This window comes from Coregonus lavaretus, assembly GCF_964263955.1.
Source record: "Coregonus lavaretus genome assembly, chromosome: 3".
NCBI lineage: Eukaryota > Metazoa > Chordata > Actinopteri > Salmoniformes > Salmonidae > Coregonus > Coregonus lavaretus.
The window spans coordinates 71,270,691-71,292,383 of NC_139990.1; the positions used below are offsets into that span (position 1 = coordinate 71,270,691).

At 44.5% G+C, this 21,693-nt stretch overlaps 1 protein-coding gene across 4 annotated transcripts in view; it reads right to left on the reverse strand.

Annotated features, from left to right (window-relative positions):
- Nucleotides 1–21,693, reverse strand: part of LOC311112157 (plectin-like) — a 160,224-nt gene that overhangs the window by 67,347 nt on the left and 71,184 nt on the right. The window contains exon 1 of one of the 4 annotated variants that reach the window (XM_084155133.1): nt 14,860–18,352. The exons of the other annotated variants lie outside the window; for them this stretch is intronic. Coding sequence (XP_084011259.1) covers nt 14,860–17,713 — 2,854 coding nt within the window. The 5' untranslated portion in view covers nt 17,714–18,352. Of the gene's footprint in view, nt 1–14,859; nt 18,353–21,693 lie in introns of those variants that run through there. 4 annotated transcript variants of the gene reach the window in all.

Genomic DNA, 21,693 nt, shown 5'->3' on the forward strand with positions numbered 1-21,693 from the left:
TTAAACTTCAACTTGAATTAGGTCAGATCAGCAAATGATAGCCTCTTCCTGGAAAACAAAAACAAGCGGTTCTTATTGGACAAATCCAAGTACTCCCTACCTGTTTCAGTCCATTTGGTGCCAAATGAATGTGACCCAGTACAACAGAGCCAAACTACATATCCAATACAGAAGCAGGTGAAATGGCCACTGTATAATATACCTGCTATTATATAGTATGTGATCCTCACTACTCTCATCATCACTCTGTATATTAAGGATGGGATGGGATCCAGCTAAGGAGCCATTGAGTGGGGTTGGGGGACAGACCTGTCATCATGCAGGCCGGTGCCAGTGACAGAGGACAGTTGGGGACCAGATACCTCCTGGTCACTGTCACTGCACAGGAAGAGCATAAATCACCAAGAGTAGCCCCATCTACTTAATCATTTTACTGACTCTGATGAGACTTCCTCCAGCTGCATTCCACCAGCTACTTAACTCTTGATGACCCTTCTCTGCTGTGTTCCACTTGCTGCATGTGTGTGTGTGTGTGTGTTCACAACATACATGACATAGTGGATGTTATTCTACCTAGATGCCAGGTCATCATCTTTCTCTGTAGGAGCCCAACATTGTCACTGCACAGGAAGAGCATCAATCACTTAGAGTAGCCCCCTGCTACTTAGACCTTTACTAACTCTGAAGGGTTAACAGAACATTATCGTTTGGATGCAGTGGATGTTATTCTAGCTAATTACTGGGTCATATTCTAGCAGCTTGACATGTAAACAACATTTAGCCTCCCCATGTGTGGGGTTACACAGAACCCTTCATGCATTTAACCTATAGTCTGTGTCATTCCATATGATATTACCCATCACAGATCTGATGTTGATTCAGGCTAACACCTTGAAGAAGATATCAAAGTGTTCCCGTTGAATGGCTGGCCCACCTGTGGATTCCTATATCTCTCTGTAACTCTATCTGTCTGAGTCTGTCTGTCTCTCTGTAGGGTGGGGCCATCACTGTACTGCCTCCAACCTGACAGGTGCATTAAACCCTGACCCTAGCAACAGTGATTAATCCCACACACACACACACACCAGCCCGACTCCGACGCCCACAGGCATAGCCTTATACATGACTGAAACAGGTTTGGGAGCTTACACATTGTTCACACCTGACAGCCCCCCATCAACTACCCTACAACAATAAGCATAGCTAAGTCTTGTTTGGGGTGGAGGTGGGGTGGAGGTTGGGTGGTCAGGCGGAGCACCTCAAGCTTTCTCAGTGGTGTGACTTGTCAAGATGGCTCTGGCGGGGTCTAACGGGTCACACGAAAACCTACAACACGAGACCAGGTGATGGGCTTCCCATGTTCCCCTGCACTTCCTGTGTAATGAGAGCTGCTGCTGCAGTAAGATCAGTGTTCAATCACGTACCGGAAGACCCCCCGCAACCTTCACCAGTCACGGCTTGCCAAGGGTTATGCCCACCGACCACAGAGGTCAAGCATGAAAGTAACTGCCTTACATGCAACCGTGTCATAAAGTTGAAGCTGGTGTAAGCATGCAGGCTAACATTAGCATGTTGTAAGCCAATTCAATCATAGAAAATCTAATCAATGTTGGAAGTACTGGAAGGCACTTATGACCCTCATATTAATTTAAAATCTGAATCTAACGGTTAAATGGTCTGTTCTGTGATAACGGCAAGATGAAAATGTGATAATGATATCTCATTGTAAATACTGTAGCTACTATTTATTCAGAGAGGCTTGATAGATTTGCAATTCATAGATTTGTGATATTACTTTCTTTCAGACCTTGGACACTGATTCAGATCCAAAGAATAACAGCTAGTGTGATGTGAACAGATCAGCCACACCCCCTCATGCCTCTCATACCACATACCACGACTGTTAACATGACTAGGATAGTAGCCAGCATTTAGAGGGTTAACTTCCAACACAAGAGGGCTGACTAGAGTAAAGCAAGAGTGAAAGAGAGAAAGAGAGAGAGAGAGAGAGAAAGAGTTGCTGGTGAAAGAGAGAAGTAAAGGGAAAAGGAGACATGCTCCTACTGAATGGTACAGCCGGCTACTCTATGACTTTGACTCTCCTTAACTTAAGGTTAGAGTGTCTTCTTGGTGGGAGATTAACATTGAAAAGCCCTTCCCCCTTTTCTCCCTATCGCCTGAAGTGCTCTTACCTTGCCTCCTCAGTCTCGTCAAGCGCCAGACTGCGATCAGGGTCACTATGTGCCCCAAAACCACCAGGGCGGGGAACATGGGTCCTGGGGGGCATGGAGTGAGAGGGGAGTGGGGCCGCGTGGGTGTGCCACAGAAGAGAGGTGGAAGGGTGGTTTAAAAAATAAAGACGTACAGTTTCAACCTTTCCCGGCCGAAACAGTGAACCCCTAGCTTTCTCTCACTCGCTGCTACGCCCTCTACTCTTTCAACACTTCTTCTGTCCCTCATCTAGTCTTCTCTCTGTTTACAACTCAGTCTCTCTTCCTTTCTCTTTTCTTCCTCTCTCTACAGTCTAAACGTATGTTTCTATAATGTATGTGTCTGTCCTGTAATAACCGGCCCACTCTGTGTTTACAGTACACATCTGCTTTAAATACAAAGGGCTGTCTAAACCAAAGTGGATCTAGTCACATTGGGCACTTTACTGGACTCTGTTCATTAAACATACAGACACACACACACACAGTCACAAAGGCAAGTTAGACTTCCAATGAATGAACAGTTTAAAAAAAAACCTACCCCTGTAAAATGATGTAAAAGTCCTCTTCTCCCTCTTGAAATACTAGCACTAAAACAATCTGATAATATGGTTATAATTTAATTTTCGGACTATAAGCCGCGCCTTTTTTCCCATTTTTCGACCCTGCGGTTTATATAACGGTGCGGCTAATCTATGGATTTTTACTGCTAACGGCCACTAGAAGACCTCCTAAATCTATGGATTTTACAGGTTACAGTCCACCAACTTTAACTCTATGGGCTCTATGACCGGTCCGCGCCCCCCACCTTTAAGCGGCGGGCTCCAGCAGGAAAAGCTGGAGGCCGGAAAAGAGTGAGACAGGTAGCGCGCATAAGTAAAAGTGGAACCGAGAGTGGTACGAGAGACAGAACGAGAGACAGAACGAGAGCAAGACAGACAGACATTACGAGAGCGAGACAGTTTGTCTCTTTCCCGACAATCCCCTCTGTGCACGAACCCTTACATATGGTAATTAAACATTAAAACACCTGCGGCTTATAGTCCAGTGCGGCTTATATATGTACACATCATTCAATATCATTCAATTTAGCTGCTGCGGCTTATACTCCGGTGCACCTTATAGTGCGGAAAATACGGTAAACGTTGACAGTAGGTGGAAGTTTACATTGAGAGTATTGTGTTCTTACCACATTGAATTGAACCCCCCCCCCCCCCCTCTCTGACTCATTCCATCCTAGAGTATCAATGTTCTTTTTGTTCCCCTTCTCTCTCTCATTGCAGCCTAATCGCTCCCATATGTTCCCCAATGAATGATCCCCCTCTTTTCCAACCTCTACACATACAGTACATCATAGTTCAACTGAACAAGGATTTAGTTCTACAGTATTTCCCAAGGAAGTAGGTGATGGATATGTCTTTGTTAGGTAAAGTAAAGCAGGACTGGTTAGTCTGGAAGTGTTATTTTAAAGGGTCCTGTCACTGAGTGATTTCAAAAGAAGAAAAGCCCAGCCCAAAGGAAGAATAATATTCATAGTAAGGTCCATCAGAGGGTAAAGGTCTCGCTGTGACTTCAACATCAAACAACTCGTTACGAAACGTTGCTGCGTTCACATGCATTCTTCACTCTCTGTCTCAGCGATAGAGAGGGGAGCGGCATGTTTACCATACTAGCCCATCGATTACACTTTCACACATGCGCTATGTACAGTCTCACCTCTATCTTGTAAATAATTTCCTTCAACAATAAGAGTGAACTAAACACAGACAATCTGAAGTGTTATCAAATAATCCTGCCTTCTAAATCTCTTAGAAAGAAACAGATAGACTACCGGTTAACTTGCTTACACACAACAACAACAATCCCAAATGGTCTGACGACACAGGTGGCTTGTGCAAGACAATATAGGTGTAGGCTTTATTTTGTATTTTTTTTTACGGCTATTCAGTATTCACAAATCGCCCAACACTATCTTTCTAGCCAGTCACAACCCTCTTATTCTGGACGCACGTCTGTCCAACTCAGAGGACTAGACAGTTCCCTCTGGGTGGCTGGCGGGGTGGGGAGTCGGGACTGTCCCACAACTTCAAATATAAATATATATATATATTTTAAACAGTCAGCAGACGTTATTCGTAATTCAAGTCCGCCATAGTGCCAACAGGTTTAAATATGGAATAGAATCCCTACTTCGGAAGCTGAAGGTCGTGGTTAAGCGGCCGTGAGTGTGTGCGTGTGTGGTGAATGTGTGTTTGTGTGTAGTACGGATGTGCGTTTCCCCCCTCTCGGCAACACAACAACATTTCACACACCGCGTTTGCCAAAAACACACAGACGGACAGCCGACAGAGAGACAGATGGACACAGACACAGACCACAACAACAGTCACCCCAGTCAGTTGACCTACCAGGTACGATCTTCATCTATGTTGTCAGGAACAGAGAGAGGAAGAGGAAGTAGGAGGAACAGAGAGAGCCGAATCAGGGGGAATGAGGGGAAAGAGGAGGGCTCCTGTTTGTTTGCTGTCCGCTGCCCCGTTTCTCCCCCTTCTTCATTTTGACAGCCCGTGCCTGCTGCTAGGATTTGTCAGCCTGCTCTCTAGTGGCCTCACAATTAGAAGAAGGGGGGCGGAAGGGACCCGACAGGGCCAAGGGGGGCGGAGGAGAGGGGAAGGCAAGGGGTGGTATTGAAACTTACTGTGGCGCTATAAATACCAGACAGGGACAGATGATCACACCATTACAGTTTAGAAGCTGATGGCACCACTCTGGCGGCCATTTGGCTGCAGTAGCCCACTACGCCAGGCTACTTTTCCTTCTCAGATGAGGAGATCTTTATTCAGTGAGATTATGTCACAGGTTTCAGCCAGGCCAGGAAAGAGACCTGAACCATTTAAGAAGAATCTGATGACGTATATACAGCTTGCCTGAGCACATACTGTACCTACATACCTGAAGTATGTACATCAGCTAATACTGTCAGCAAATAGCCTACTATCTAGCCATCATCTAATACCACTACGGTCAATTGAGCTTTCTGCCAAAGCCTATCATCTATGTGACATGAAGACACAAGTGGATAATCAACAGGTGAAGCAGGACAAACGGTTCTCAACGAAGCACTGTGTCGATTACACTGTCCTCTAACATAAACCAGATGGAAAAGTGAAAACAGAAAGTGATCCGTGATATAACACACAACACAAAATGACAATTCCTCATATCCAGAACTGGAACTATTCCGGCTCAGGCTGGCTTGGTGGTCTTCTTTGGCACTGGGTTAGGAATGTCAAACTTAACTGTCTAAATGCCAGTGAACACACTCCTGTTTAGTGAGAGATATATTGGCATGACCTAATCCAAGCCTCTCTAAATAATGAGCCCCTGTTGCTTTGGGGACCCCTGCAATGTACATCATTGGCTATATATATCATGTTTTTAAATAGGTGGCTATGTATCTAAGTGTGCATGTGGCAATGTGAATTGCAGTATTGACAATGTATGTTCCATTCACAACTTTACTTTCTTAGACACATTTTCTTTGGTCACCTATGTTTGAGGATGAAATAGGCCTTTCTAAAATGAGTATTACGTGTTCAACCAGGCCTTGTTATTTGGAGCTCTGTAAAACTGAAATAGAGTCACAGATATTGAAGATTTCAATATTGTGTCTGCTAGGAACTGAAGTCCTTATAGGATTGTCTATGGTCCAAACACAGTTGCTAGTAATATTGACATGGAATATTTCCACCAAATTAACCAATAAAGTGGTGCAGTATTTTCTGAAATAGAGCTATACTATGACACCCTTTGGAGGCTCATAATATGCCATTTATCAGACGCTTTTATTCAAAGCGACTTACAGTCATGTGCACATACATTTTTACGTATGGGTGGTCCCGGGGATCGAACCCACTACCCTGGTGTTACAAGCGCCATGCTCTACCAATTTAGCTACAATTGAGAGTAGTCCAAAGACATGATCTCCTATTGGCATTTCTATATGTCAACAGATATATAGTTCACCCCTATAGTTCACCCCTGTGATATCCATACACACATCACTCACACTCATGGAGTGATGAGGAGTTAGTGCCTAAAAAGGCTAAAAACTGCCTAAAAAGGCTTTGAACATTGAAGAACTGAGAAATACCGCCAGCTTTGCTATCTCCCTTAGACCTTTGTAATGAACATTTTTATAAAGGAGTTTTATCAACAGAAAGACTGGATGTAACAAATACAAGAACAGTGTCCAAGAAAGGCACAAATTGGAACACACAGAATTGTTAAATTAACTGACCATAAGTCGTAAAGGGGCCCCATGTATAGACATTTTCTATATGTCTAGTGAGGAAAGCTCAGATATTCTCTCTAAACCATGGAGACGCTCTCTGCTCTAGTTAATGTTCCATCTTAACTCAGAGAACGTCAGGCGGGTGTCTGCTGAAAAACATACTGTTACAGTTTGGGAGGTTCGTGTTAAAGGTCAAATGTTTCTGAGACCTTTGAAATGAGTAGAGAAAACCTATAGTATTTTTTGTGTAAGTGGGTGGGTGTGTACGTGTGTGTGTGTGTGTGTGTGTGTGTGTGTGTGTGTGTGTGTGTGTGTGTACACATCACAAAATCAACATACACTTTTTAGAATGTGTTCCCTTCCCTCCTCTCAACACCCAGGAGAGGATACCTGAGCCACATACAGTGCCTTCAGAAAGTATTCATACCCCTTCACTTACAGTATTCAACATTTTGTTGCGTTACAGCCTGTATTCAAAATTGATTTCTCCCCCATCTACACACAATACCCCATAATGACAAAGTGAAAATATGTTTTTATACATTATTTGAAAATATATTGAAAATGAAATACAGAAATATCTCATTTACATAAGTATTCACACCCCTGAGTTAATACATGTTAGACTCACCTTTGGCAGCGATTACAGCTGCGAGTCTTTCTGAGTAAGTCTCTAAGAGCTTTGCACACCTGGATTGTACAATATTTGCACATTATTATGTAAAAAATTATTCAAGCTGTAGGCCAGTGACACAAAATCTTATTTTAAAATTCAGGCTGTAACACAACAAAATGTGTAAAAAGTCAAGGGGTGTGAATACTTTCTGAAGGCACTGTAGCTTCCAAGGTATGTTGTTGACCAAGGACAAAAATCCAATATGCACCATGGGAAATACCTAACATCAGCTCATCTTGGCCTAGTACTCATTATATGCACATATGCTATTGATCTGTGTGCTTGTTCCATAGTTTAGACTACAGTGAGTTCACTGTTATATGGAGGCAGTAGATCTCCCAGTCACTCTGACGTGAGCCAGCCAGGCTGCACTCATTACATTGTATTACAAACTATAATTAACGCTGGTTGTTCCAGCAGCCTTTTTCCTCCATGTGAGCCAGCTCTGCTCCAATTGGCAACCACTCTGCCTGCCTATGCTGGAAGACAATACCCAGCAGGCTCCTGTGAAAGGACTTTGTATATGTTACAGAAAATGTATACACTGCAAAGATACATTATACTAGTGTCTACATTGTTTTATTGTTTGATAAACATTACATATCCTACCATTGGGTCAGCTGTATAGCTTTGCATTATACTAGAGTAAGGCAAGGCACTACAGAGGGTAGTGCGTACGGCCCAGTACATCACAGGGGCAAAGCTCCCTGCCATCCAGGACCTCTATACCAGGCGGTGTCAGAGGAAGGCCCTCAAAATTGTCAAAGACTCCAGTCACCCTAGTCATAGACTGTTCTCTCTGCTACCGCACGGCAAGCGGTACCGGAGTGCCAAGTCTAGGTCCAAAAGACTTCTCAACAGCTTCTACCCCCAAGCCATAAGACTCCTGAACAGCTAATCATGGCTACCCGGACTATTTGCACTGCCCCCCCACCCCATACTTTTTACGCTGCTGCTACTCTGTTAAGTATTTATGCATAGTCACTTTAACTCTACCCACATGTACATATTACCTCAACTACCTCAACTAGCCGGTGCCCCCGCACATTGACTATGCAACGGTACCCCCCTGTATATATAGCCTCCCTACTGTCACTTTATTCTATTGTATATATAGCCTCCCTACTGTCACTTTATTTTTACTTCTGCTCTTTTTTTCTCAACACTTTTTTGTTGTTGTTTTATTCTTACTTTTTTGTTTAAAATAAATGCACTGTTGGTTAAGGGCTGTAAGTAAGCATTTCACTGTAATGTCTGCACCTGTTGTATTCGGCGCATGTGACCAATAAAATTTGATTTGATTTGATTTTGATTTGATTTGAGTATACATTGTTTTATAGTTTTATAAACGTTCCTACAATTGGATCAGACCCGTGTGACGTGAAGCATGTGACGCAAATCACAATTCTGCGCAAGCAGACAAAGTACAATCTCTCCATCGGAAATATGGAGCAACACGTGTTTTCCTCATCAGCCGGCCTGTAAATACACAGGTGCCATCCCAGCCTAGGAGACATGCCAGGTGGTGTAAGCGGAAAGAGATAGGAGCAGCTGAGCTACCCAACTTTGTTTTGAGCACAACAGCAAAAGACAGATGTACTGCCTTACACTGTACTCAACATTCTCATAGCTGCGATGTCACAACACAGGCTACTGATACCGTGACAGCTAACAGTGCTTGACCCCCATGTTTTTCACTCACGAAAGGTCAGGATCACACACTCACATACATGACACCACAATCGTGAGCCATTAGTATGAAAAGAGACAGAGGAGAATCCTGAGAATTGCTGGTAATTTCATGTTTTACACAAATATAATAACAAAGAGAATGGTGCCGGAGGGGATGGCTGTCGTTTTTCGGGCTCCTAACCAATTGTGCTAATGGCATTGAGGAGTTTACCACCTCAGTCACCGTCTTCATCAATAAGTGCATCGACGACACAGTCGTGACCGTACGTACAGTACATATCCCATCCAGAAGCCATGGATTACAGGCAACATCCGCACATCGCAGTAGCCAATGTGAGCAAGACCTTTAAACAGGTCAACATTCACAAGGCCGCGGGGCCAGACTCCCTGTAATACCTACATGTTTCAAGCAGGCCACCATAGTCCCTGTGCCCAAGAACTCAAAGGTAACCTGCCTAAATTACTACACTTCAATTCGCATTCCGCTCCAACAGATCCACAGATGACGCAATCTCAATTGCACTCCACACTGCCCTTTCTCATTTGGACAAAGGGAACACCTATGTGAGAACGCTGCGCTGTAGTCAATGAACAGCATTCAACACCCACAATGCTCATCGTTAAGCTAAGGACCCTGGGACTAAACACCTCCCTCTGCAACTGGATCCTGGACTTCCTGACGGGCCGCCCCCAGGTGGTAAGGGTAGGCAACAACACATCTGCTACACTGATCCTCAACACTGGGGCCAATCAGGGGTGCGTGCTTAGTCCCCTCCTGTACTCCCTGTTCACCCACGACTGTGTGGCCAAACACGACTCCAACACCATCATTAAGTTTGCTGACGACACAACGGTGGTAGGTCTGATCACTGACAACGATGAGACAGCCTATAGGGAGGAGGTCAGAGACCTGGCAGTGTGGTGCCAGGACAACAACCTCTCCCTCAATGTGAGCAAGACAAAGGAGATGATCATGGACTACAGGAAAAGGAGGGCCGAACACGCCCCCATTCACATCGACGAGGCTGTAGTGGAGCGTGTCGAGAGTTTCAAGTTCCTTGGTGTCCACATCACCAACAAACTATCATGGTCCAAACACACCAAGACAGTCGTGAAGAGGGCATGACAACACCTATTCCCCTTCAGGAGACTGAAAAGATTTGGCATGGGTCCCCAGATCCTCAAAAAGTTATACAGCTGCACCATCGAGAGCATCCTGACCTGTTGCATCACCGTCTGGTATGGCAACTGCTCGGCATCCGACCGTAAACCGCTACAGAGGGTAGTGCGTACGGCCCAGTACATCACTGGGGCCAAGCTTCCTGCCATCCAGGACCTCTATACTAGGTGGTGTCAGAGGAAGGACCCAGAAATTGTCAAAGACTCCAGTCACACAAGTCATAGACTGTACTCTCTGCTACCGCACGGCAAGCGGTACCGGAGCACCAAGTCTAGGTCCAAAAGGCTCCTTAACAGCTTTTATCCCCAAGCCATAAGACTGCTGAACAATTAATAAAATGGCCACCCAGACTATTGACCCCCCCCCCACCCCCCACCCCACATGTACAAATTACGTCAATGACCTCGACTAACCTGTACCCCCGCACATTGACTCGCTAATGGTACCCCCTGTATATACGTAGCCTCGTTATTGTTATTTTATTGTGTTACTTTTTTAAAAACTTTAGTTTATTTAGTAAATATTTTCTTAGCTCTATTTTCTTAAAACTGCATTGTTGGATAAGGGGTTATAAGTAAGCATTTCACAGTAAGGTCTACACCTGTTGTATTCGGCATGTGACAAATACAATTAGATTTATGTGGGAATGCTGTGCACCGAGTAGGGAGAAGCCTAGGAAAACAACATGGCATGTCTGAAATATGAGTTGGGGTTGGGGTAATGGCCTCTTGTGCCCCACGTGTGGGAAGACTTTTACAAGGCGCCAGCAGGCAGCCCCACTTATCATAAACACTGTAGCTTTTGTTTGAACATGCAGTGCTATTCATTCATCACACATGATTGCAAATGTCACAGACACAGTGTAAGTGTTTTCCTGGGATTTCCCAGATCAAGAGTCACTGTTGGCCTGATGTATAAAGAGCTTTCAAGTGACAGGGTAGGATGTCAATGCCAGATGTAAAGTTCCCCGTTTCAATTTCTACATAGACATATTGACAGAAGTCTGAGAAAGGGTTGAATGAGTTCTGAGAGTCTCAGACAGTACTAGCAGGATAAAAGCAGGCGTACTGTAGAACAATCTGAGAGTATTACTGAATCTCACAGCTATTTAATTAGATGGCAACCCATGAATACTAAAGGCTCTAGGATCGTCAGACATAAAGAGACACCCTCATACCGATGTGCTGTATGCTAAACATCTCCATTTGAAGTATTTTTCAATCACTGCCGGCTATATTCCTTCACATACAGTGGGGGAAAAAAGTATTTAGTCAGCCACCAATTGTGCAAGTTCTCCCACTTAAAAATATGAGAGAGGCCTGTAATTTTCATCATAGGTACACGTCAACTATGACAGACAAAATGAGAAAAAAAAATCCAGAAAATCACATTGTAGGATTTTTAATGAATTTATTTGCAAATTATGGTGGAAAATAAGTATTTGGTCAATAACAAAAGTTTCTCAATACTTTGTTATATACCCTTTGTTGGCAATGACACAGGTCAAACGTTTTCTGTAAGTCTTCACAAGGTTTTCGCACACTGTTGCTGGTATTTTGGCCCATTCCTCCATGCAGATCTCCTCTAGAGCAGTGATGTTTTGGGGCTGTCGCTGGGCAACACAGACTTTCAACTCCCTCCAAAGATGTTCTATGGGGTTGAGATCTGGAGACTGGCTAGGCCACTCCAGGACCTTGAAATGCTTCTTACGAAGCCACTCCTTCGTTGCCCGGGCGGTGTGTTTGGGATCATTGTCATGCTGAAAGACCCAGCCACATTTCATCTTCAATGCCCTTGCTGATGGAAGGAGGTTTTCACTCAAAATCTCACGATACATGGCCCCATTCATTCTTTCCTTTACACTGATCAGTCGTCCTGGTCCCTTTGCAGAAAAACAGCCCCAAAGCATGATGTTTCCACCCCCATGCTTCACAGTAGGTATGGTGTTCTTTGGATGCAACTCAGCATTCTTTGTCCTCCAAACACGACGAGTTGAGTTTTTACCAAAAAGTTATATTTTGGTTTCATCTGACCATATGACATTCTCCCAATCCTCTTCTGGATCATCCAAATGCACTCTAGCAAACTTCAGACGGGCCTGGACATGTACTGGCTTAAGCAGGGGGACACGTCTGGCACTGCAGGATTTGAGTCCCTGGCGGCGTAGTGTGTTACTGATGGTAAGCTTTGTTACTTTGGTCCCAGCTCTCTGCAGGTCATTCACTAGGTCCCCCCGTGTGGTTCTGGGATTTTTGCTCACCGTTCTTGTGATCATTTTGACCCCACGGGGTGATATCTTGCGTGGAGCCCCAGATCGAGGGAGATTATCAGTGGTCTTGTATGTCTTCCATTTCCTAATAATTGCTCCCACAGTTCATTTCTTCAAACCAAGCTGCTTACCTATTGCAGATTCAGTCTTCCCAGCCTGGTGCAGGTCTACAATTTTGTTTCTGGTGTCCTTTGACAGCTCTTTGGTCTTGTCCATAGTGGAGTTTGGAGTGTGACTGTTTGAGGTTGTGGACAGGTGTCTTTTATACTGATAACAAGTTCAAACAGGTGCCATTAATACAGGTAACGAGTGGAGGACAGAGGAGCCTCTTAAAGAAGAAGTTACAGGTCTGTGAGAGCCAGAAATCTTGCTTGTTTGTAGGTGACCAAATACTTATTTTCCACCATAATTTGCAAATAAATTCATTAAAAATCCTACAATGTGACTTTCTGGAAAAAATTCTCAATTTGTCTGTCATAGTTGACGTGTACCTATGATGAAAATTACAGGCCTCTCTCATCTTTTTAAGTGGGAGAACTTGCACAATTGGTGGCTGACTAAATACTTTTTTCCCCCACTGTAGATACTGTCCCTAATGTATCTAACGGTATCGCTCACATAGCTACATGACATGCATTCCATATTATTGCTATTATGTTATGGACAGTAAAGCTAAATATAAATAGCCCTGAGAAAGACACTACGCTTTTACAGTGGTATTTCTGGGGTAATTAGCGCATACACCTGGCTATTATGGATCATTCACAGTAGGTGGCAGCAGTGAGTTAGCCAACATTGGTATCTGTGGTTAGGATGGCACTCTGAAGCATGATGGGTTTCCCTGCCTGATCAGTTATACAGCATGATGAAAAAGAGCAAGGAACATTATTTCCTTTACATTTCGCACTGATGCCAAAACAAAAGGAATATAATGCCCCTAACATATAACAATATGCCACTGGACATTTTGAAGAAGATTTTGCCTCCAGACGTGTTATTTGATCCAGATCTCTTAAACACTCTAAACGCTGTTGACTGGGTGATCTGTAAGCACACTCTAACCTCAAATTGCTGAAAGTGGAGTCATTCTCCTGATGACTAACACAGCTTGACCACTGCCTGTCATATGAGCAACGCTGCTAATTCACTCCAGACCTGCAGAAGCAATGTCACATGTGGAACCGAGAAAACACACCCAGAATAGTACAGCTATGGTATGAGCAAACTATTCCAATTTCCTGTCTGTTCTCTCTCTCACACAACAGTGCAGACAACGCCCATGTGTACTGTTCTCTCGCCACTCAGTGCAAGGGTTATATGCTACAGTATACAGTCATTAACACCCACGTAATACATCTCAAAACCCACAATCTATATATATATATATATATATATATATATATATATATATAAATTCAAAAACCTACAACGTGCATCTTGCTTTAAAAACAGCAAACAACAGCAGAAAAACAGAGATTTATAGTTCAGCCAAAGCCAACAACATGGGATAGCATTGCCAACATTTTTATGCACATTCCAGCCAATCTGGGAGCTGCCAGCAGGCATGATAACATGTTCAGAAGGCCCCTATCGCTAGCATGTTGTTACATAACACATACAAGGGCATACTATTATCTGACCCGAGAGGGGAAACCAGGAACTGGAGACCACCGTTCAAAAATCACAGTGCCAAGAACACAGTCTTCCTGACAACAGAGAGAGAAAGTCTCAAAAGCACCACACCCCCTTATCTCATTCATTCTCTCCTTCACTTTATTATGCAGGTCATCTCTACAGAGAAAAGACAGAGGGAGTAAGCTACGCGTAGCACATAGCCACACCACAGGAATTACTTCAGGTCTGAATCCTTTCTGGCAGGGAGACAGTGAGTGTGCATTGCTCAAGTCTAAACTCAAAGTCATGTGGCACTGCTGTTTGTACAATAAAATACATGTTTCAACATGGTTTGTATGCTACAATATGGTGTTATGCATGAACATCTATCACATTTTTCACTTTGTAGTATGTATAATATTTAGTTATCTTCCCTGCCAGTGAAACAGAAATCATATGAATATACAATAGGGTGTGAACTACTATAGTAGCATGCTCTCTCATAGATGCCTAAATCACAGCTTCATCGTAATTGGTTTGTACACATTCATCATCTCACAAACAAGTCCTAAAGAGCAACCGACTCTATAATAGAATAGATCGAGAAAATCAAACACTGAAACTAAGGCTTGGGACTATAATACAGATATTTGCTGACCAAACTAATACCATCATTTCAACCTCAAATGATATACTCTGAAGGGAAAGATTCATAAACCAACAAGTATAATAACCTAAACACTGTTTATACCATATGCAAATAGAGCATAATAGCACATGGTAAAATACATGGTAGTGCCATCACCACAACGCCCACCTCCCACAGTACATACAAGGGAGGAAACCTTGGCAACTCCAGTGACATCACACATCAAACACACAGGACAGGAAGTAACTAGGGGGAAACAAGAAATTCTCTCAAACCTTCTATGAAGTTGGGGAAGGTCTTCTCCTCGGGTACGTCCAGAGAGTGGTCCCAGTCATCCTCAGAGATGGCGCTCTGGGCGGACTCGACCACCGCTCCCCCGGCCAGGAGAGCCCGTTCGACGGCCAGTGCGTGCAGGACATCAAAGTCCAGTTCTTGCCCTGTTATCTCAGGTACAACAGGAGGAGGAACCTCTCCTCCAGCCACTGCCTGCGGGCTAGTGATGTGCTGCACCTCAATCACCTCCTCCACCACTACGATCTTCTTCCTCATGTTGGCCTCGTCTACAGACTGGTCGCGGGTGTCCTCCAGGTGAGGCTGTGCTGGCAGAGGGGCGGTGGCTGCAGTGGTCTGTGGGGGTTCCTTGTCCTTCTCCGAGGCCTTGGGAGGAACAGATAAACGTTTCTCCTTCTCCTCCTCTGTGTTCTGTGCTGCTGCTAGAGTGGCTGAGTGTTGTGCAACAACTCTGGGAAGCTCCCCCTGCTCAGTGTGGAGGCTGGCCCGTGCCACAGCTCCGGCTGACGCTGACTCTCCGGCTGCAACGGTTGCTTCCCTCGCAGAGGAGGTTTTTGGTTTCGGGTCCTCCCGTTTGATTTTTTCAGCAGAGAGCTGGGAAGACTCCGCCTCTCCTTTGTCTAAAGCAGGGGCCCCAGTCTGCACAGCTGCTGCCATGCTGGTTTCCTCAGACCACATTCTTTCAGGAGGTATCTTTGGAGAGCCGTCCATTACTTTTCCCCCGAGGGTGTTTGGGAGGTCAACCTTAATGGCGGCCCTGGTCATCGACACCTCCTCTGTTGGTGATAATGTTTCAGATGCAGGTGGGGATAATGGTTTTGTGGTTGTGGTCTCACGGTCTGGTGCAGAAACCTGCTTTTTCTTTTTCGCTTTTTTTGTCTTTGATGAATCAACCACAGCTGTTTCTATAGGGGCTTTAGCCTCTGGCACCATGGTAGGTTGTGGAGGTTGCGGTGGAAGTGTAAAGGTAATCTCCACAGGTTTGAGGGCTTCCATTGTCATCTCCGTCTTTATGGTCTTCTGCACTGTCACCGTTTCCACTTTAGTGACACTCATCTCTGACCTGTGGGGGATTTTTCCAGCTGAGCCTGAGGTCACTTTATTGGTCGTCTCAGCCTTCTCCTGCACTTGGACAGTGACTGGAGGCTCAGCTGGAGGGGCTGCAATGGGATGGGGTGCAGCTTGTGATACTACAGGTTTAGTGTTGCTCTGTTCCACTGCTGGTTTGGGGGTCTGATGAACAGCCTCATTAGATTTGTGTTCCTCAGCCTTAGTTTCTTTTTGAACCTCAGCCTCAGTTTCTTTTTTAATCTCAGCCTTAGTTTCTTTTTTAACCTCAGCCTTTGTTTCTTTTTTAACCTTCGTTTCTTTTTTAATCTCAGCCTTAGTTTCTTTTTTAACCTCAGCCTTAGTTTTTTTAGTGGATTCTGGTCCCTTGGGCTTTGTTGACGATGTAATAGCTGGTGGGGGTTTGGGGGGCTCCTCTTCCTCGGGGGTCTTCAGTCCTTTTTCTGGGGACACCTTTGTGACAGGTGTTTCGTCAGCAATCACAGCCTTCGCTGTTTCTCCGGGAGATTTTTTCTTCTTCTTTGATTTGGAGCCATCTTCAATCATCACTTTTTTAGTTTCGATAACCTTTTCAATAACCTTTTCAGTGACAACACCGTCATTGCCATTGACCACTGGTAAGGGAGCAGTGATGTCAACTTTGAGTGATTTGGGGGGTTCGGCTGAGAGTTTGGGGGTCTCTTGGGGGACGGTCATTTCTGACACTTTCTTGGGTTTTGGAATCTCCTTCACCTTTGTTTTGTTTTCCTCCTTAATCTCTTTAGTAGGGGGCAGGGGTGCTGGAATGGCTGACTTGCTGGGGACAGGTTCAGCGGAGACTTTGGGGGTCTCCTCAGAGATGGTCACTGCTGCAGCTTTCTTGGGCTTCTCTTTACCTGCTTTATTGAGAGAGGATTCAGCTGAGACCTTCACTGCTGCAGCCCCAACTACTGCAGCACTAGCTACTGCAGTTACAGCTAATGGGAGGGTTGTTTTTGAAGAGACTAACTTGATGCTGGCCTGTGATTCATGCGTTTTCTGAACCAGAACCACCTGGGACCTTTCTGCGTGGACCTTAGTGATGATTTTCTCCTGGGAGGTAACCACTGCTTTACTGCTTCTAGCCTCAGTGTTCTGAGAGAAGGTAACTGTGGAGGCCCTCTTCACCTGGCTTTCCTCCATCATTGAAGCCTCAGTGCGGAAGCCCCGTCCCTTCCTCAGGGGAGGCTGGGCCATGGCCTCAGATTCCCATGATGCTCTTGGTCTGACCATCTCGGCGGCCATCGGGAGACCTCTGAACCTTGGCGTCTGGCCAGAGGGGCCTTCCTCCTCGGCTGCACCCATCCTCCTGTGTCGGTAGACCTGGCGCTCAGCCATCGCCTCCTGACTTTCTTCCTTGCCAGGTTTGGGGACATAAGATGTGGGGCCGTCCACTGACTGGACCCCACGTGCTGCCCTTTGGGCAATGGCCAAGGTGCCTGTTGGACGGCGAACCCTTTGCAGGGAAGAGGGGACGATCTCAGCAGGCAGACGGAGGTAGTCACGCAGGTAAACAATGCCCTCGTTGGTCAGGTACCAATAGAAGTGCCTCCAGGCGAACGTCTCCCTCAAGTAGCCCCTGGACTTGAGGGAGCCCATGGCACGGATCACCTGCAGGTTTCCCACGCTGGGGATCTCTGGGTGCTTGGTCTGGGGCCGCTTGTCCTTCTTGGCCACCATGACGCCATCGCGAAACAGGAGCTCGTAGATGGCCCTCAAGTCCGCCAAGGGCATCACCATTCCTGCCACCATTGTTGCTCTGTGTGTGTGTGTTTGTCTCTTCAAAGAATGACAAACAGCAAAGCTGGAGCCACTCCGCCAAGGGAGAATGAATTACAGGATGACCTCACTTCTCAGTCTCTGAAAGGGTCCAGTGGCTAAAACAGTCTGCCACGTGCTTTTTCCAAAAAAATATGAATAAATCCTCTTATTCTCTCTTATTGCTTCTTCATCACTCTCTTCTTGTTGCCTTTGAGCGCGTGAGGAAACAGAGAAAGTTTTTCAGAGAAAATTGTGTGAAAACTAAAGCCAAAGAGTACTGTTCCCCCCTTCAGTCAGACTTGCTTGGAAGTGAACAAACTCCGGTCTGACGCATGCAGCGGCAGAAGGCGAGAGAGAGAGGAGAGAGAGAGAAAGAGAGAGAGAGAGAGTGTGTGTGTGTGTGAGAGAGGAAGAGAGAGAGGCACACTGCTCCAAACGGCTCCTCCTACCTTCTCTCTACAGTTGAGGAAAACTTGGCATGGAAAAAAAACAACTTCTGAATAAACAACGGCAGAAGACGAAAATGACTGATGAGGGGGTAAATAAATGTATGTAATCGAGATTAGATTATGATAAGCGAGCGAAAGAAAGAAAGAAAAGTAAAATGAATGGAAGCTACTAACACACCTCTGTAGTGCTTCAGCACATGCAGGGCTGTTCCTAAAAGAAGACGCCCACCCACACACGTGCTCACAGTCACACACTGATGGAGTGGGTTGGACCAGGAGAGATTAGCTAGCGACAGTAAAGGGAGACGCCCTTCAGGCATACCATCCTACACTGCAGAGGCACACTACACATTTACTTTACGGGAAGCTTGTCACCCTCAACCACCCACACATTTCAGATCCAGTATCACCGACTGCTTGTCTTTTGCCCTACACACAGAGGATCTGACTGAGAACTGCATGTCTCCAGACCCCATGCCTAAGAGAGTAAACACACTTTCTTCTTGTATGTAGTATGCCATATATAGATCATGTGAAATATAAAAGAGAGATGGGCTATAGCCACAGCTACGGTAACATGGACATAAGCTTTGATGTGACCGACTAAAATTAGATCACTGTAACTTGATAGTTAGACAAGTCAGGGTGGAAAGCACACATAGCCCTATGGACAGAAATGATTTCACTAATCAATCTTGTTTACAAGCCAAAGAGGTATAGCCAGATCCCACTCATATTACTAATCAAACAATTGATTTAATTCATCTCCATTCATGTCAGTGTTTTGTTAGTGGATTACACAGTCAGCACCAGTTGGAGAGGAAATATAAGAGACCCACCATCTTCTCCAAATGCAGCCCATTAAAGTGATGCAACAGGCTGTAAGAACCACTATTCCCACTGTTCAAACAGCTCACATGGATGGTTCATGCCCTGATATAGCCAGTGAACTTGTATTGCCTGACTCGACTATATAAAGCGCCTGTACATTATAGCTAACCTTTCAGAGCACCCAGGAACATTATATCAGATTACATTCCCCGAGATCACTTCTTTCTCTTCAGTGCATCTGTCGCTCTCTCTCTCGCTATTGATGTGTCAGAGAGAGTCTCTAGTGCATTCATGTGTGTAAGAGAGAAAAACTAGAAACAGTGCCCTTAGGGGAAGAGAGATCGAGGCAGAACATTTCATTAGTTTAAATTATATTTTGTTCACACATTTATCAGGTACGTCGAAAACTGGGGACTGAAACACACTGATAGCCTGTGGCGACAACGCAAAAAAGCAATGAGGAAACGCATAGGCTACTATTTCCAACCACAGTGGGTTGCAGTCAGATCCAGATCCATACACTGAAAAAAATACTGTTTTCTTTTTCCATCGCCATGGCGACAGTCATACAGACAGTGTTCCAGTTCAGAGAAAGTAAAATAGAGCTCACCAGCTTGTAGTCCTAGAACCCGGAAATGAATTACCTCTGGTTCGTTCAGCCATTCCTATGGGGAAAATGAATGGGGAAAGAATAGGGTTTTGGGATAAAAGCCGAAAATAAGGTCTGAGGTTAACACAGGCTTAGGAGATCTTAGGAAATACTTTTTGTTCTAAGAGATAATATCAGTCAGTTATCATGACCTTTATGAATGACGAAGCCTTTATGTGCTTTGTGGTTTTTCTTTATTACATAAAAGCTTCAAAATTCACAAAAAGTGACGTTAGCTGATGAAGATTATATCATAGAACAAAACGTATAAGATCTCCTAAGCCTGTGTTTACCACAAACCTTATTATGGGCGTTTATCCAAAAACCCTCCAAAAACACCATTCATTTCCCAATAGGCTTTGTCCAAGGAACCATGGCAGAGTTAGTGCCTACAAAATGACACCGTTACTATTTCTCTCTATATCCTCTTTCAGGGCTGCAGTGGGCCATAAATATGTTGTTCAGGGCAGCTTGACTCCACTGTCACTTCACAGACAGCTGTCTGCAACAGTTAGCATTGAGCTCTCAGCCAAACTATACAACCATTAGGCGCAAGTCAGCGTTCCATCACCAATCAAGTCATCCTAAATAATCACCTGATGTAATTGCGGTCTTTAGGTCTATATTTTAGAATACAAACAGCTCGTTAAACCTAACTGCATGCAATTAGATCCAAGGCATTCATTTTAAAAAGTGCAAACCACCACAATAATAGCCTACTTCATGAACACTGAATACTTTTTTTTGCATTATGTTGGGACAAATTGAAATGTTTCAAACAGAAGACCTATAAAAAACATATGCATGACCAGGGTAGCAATTGAAAGAAAAGACTTAGGAAATTATGGGGAAATTGTCTGATCAAAGGTGAGGACACAACTGTTCACCTTACACAAGACTGAATCCAAACATTACAATGTTGATTTTATGTGCATTTTACATTTACCGTACTTTTCACAGCATTTGTCAATAACAAAATCTGGAAATAACCTGGATACATTCAACATAATAAGAATATTCACTGTAATTTTGGAGTAAGATAAGAAAAAAGATTACAAGGGTGAGTTTGAGTTTGAGTGAGAAGTCTAACTGGTGTCTCCAAGTGGCCACACACTTGTCCAAACTTGAAAGTAATTTCAATGCACTTTTATGACTCAAGAAAAGAGCTTTCAACTGTAAGGGGCTTTTATTTTGTAGCTTTCCTAGCTTTGCCACCGAGGAACTGAAGCAAGCACACTTGTTGTTTTGTTTGGAACACAGCCCTGTGTCCCCATCATCACACAATCCAAAAAACTTTCCATTATATATCGCAATCTGTGTCAGGTGGGTACAATTTGAAAGCTTATTCTATTGCCAACGTGGATAGCTAAATTATTAAACACCATAACCTTCGAACCTAACATGTCCTTACAGACACTCAAGCCTATTTCACAAGAAGCGGCAGTGGCCACAGTTAATAGTGTAAAAGCACAAGGAATGCTGAAGGTAATGTACTGCAAACACAATCCATGCGATTACGAAAGAAATGGAATGGATTATCATTGGCATGCTACAGTCTGCCTAGCCACAGAAAGGAAGGTGGTGCAGGTGTGCGTTTGTACTCCTACATGATTCATATTCAAAAGTTGTAATATGTAGAAATCGCTCCGCCATTTCACTGTGCCATGCCATGTCCCCTAGTTGTGCCCATCTGCCCATGCCAGCACTCCTCATTAGGGATTATTTGCATCAACATGCCCTGCTCTTAGAGCTGCCCATCAGTGGGATTTCATGCACTGTTTGTGCACAAAGTGCTCACTGAACCCCCTATTGTCTCACAATGACCTATTAACTGGCTAAATGCCCAGACCCATTTATAACCCCTTCCTCAAAACCATGACACTCTATAACACAGCTGACCATCGATTCCGTCTTTCAACATGTCTTAATGGTTGCGATTGCTTTATGATTGCTGATACTGTATGTTTGCATTATCAGCCAAATGAATGGTCAGAAATAGATGTCTAACAGAGGGGGAAGAGTTTCCACTGTACTGAATAAGC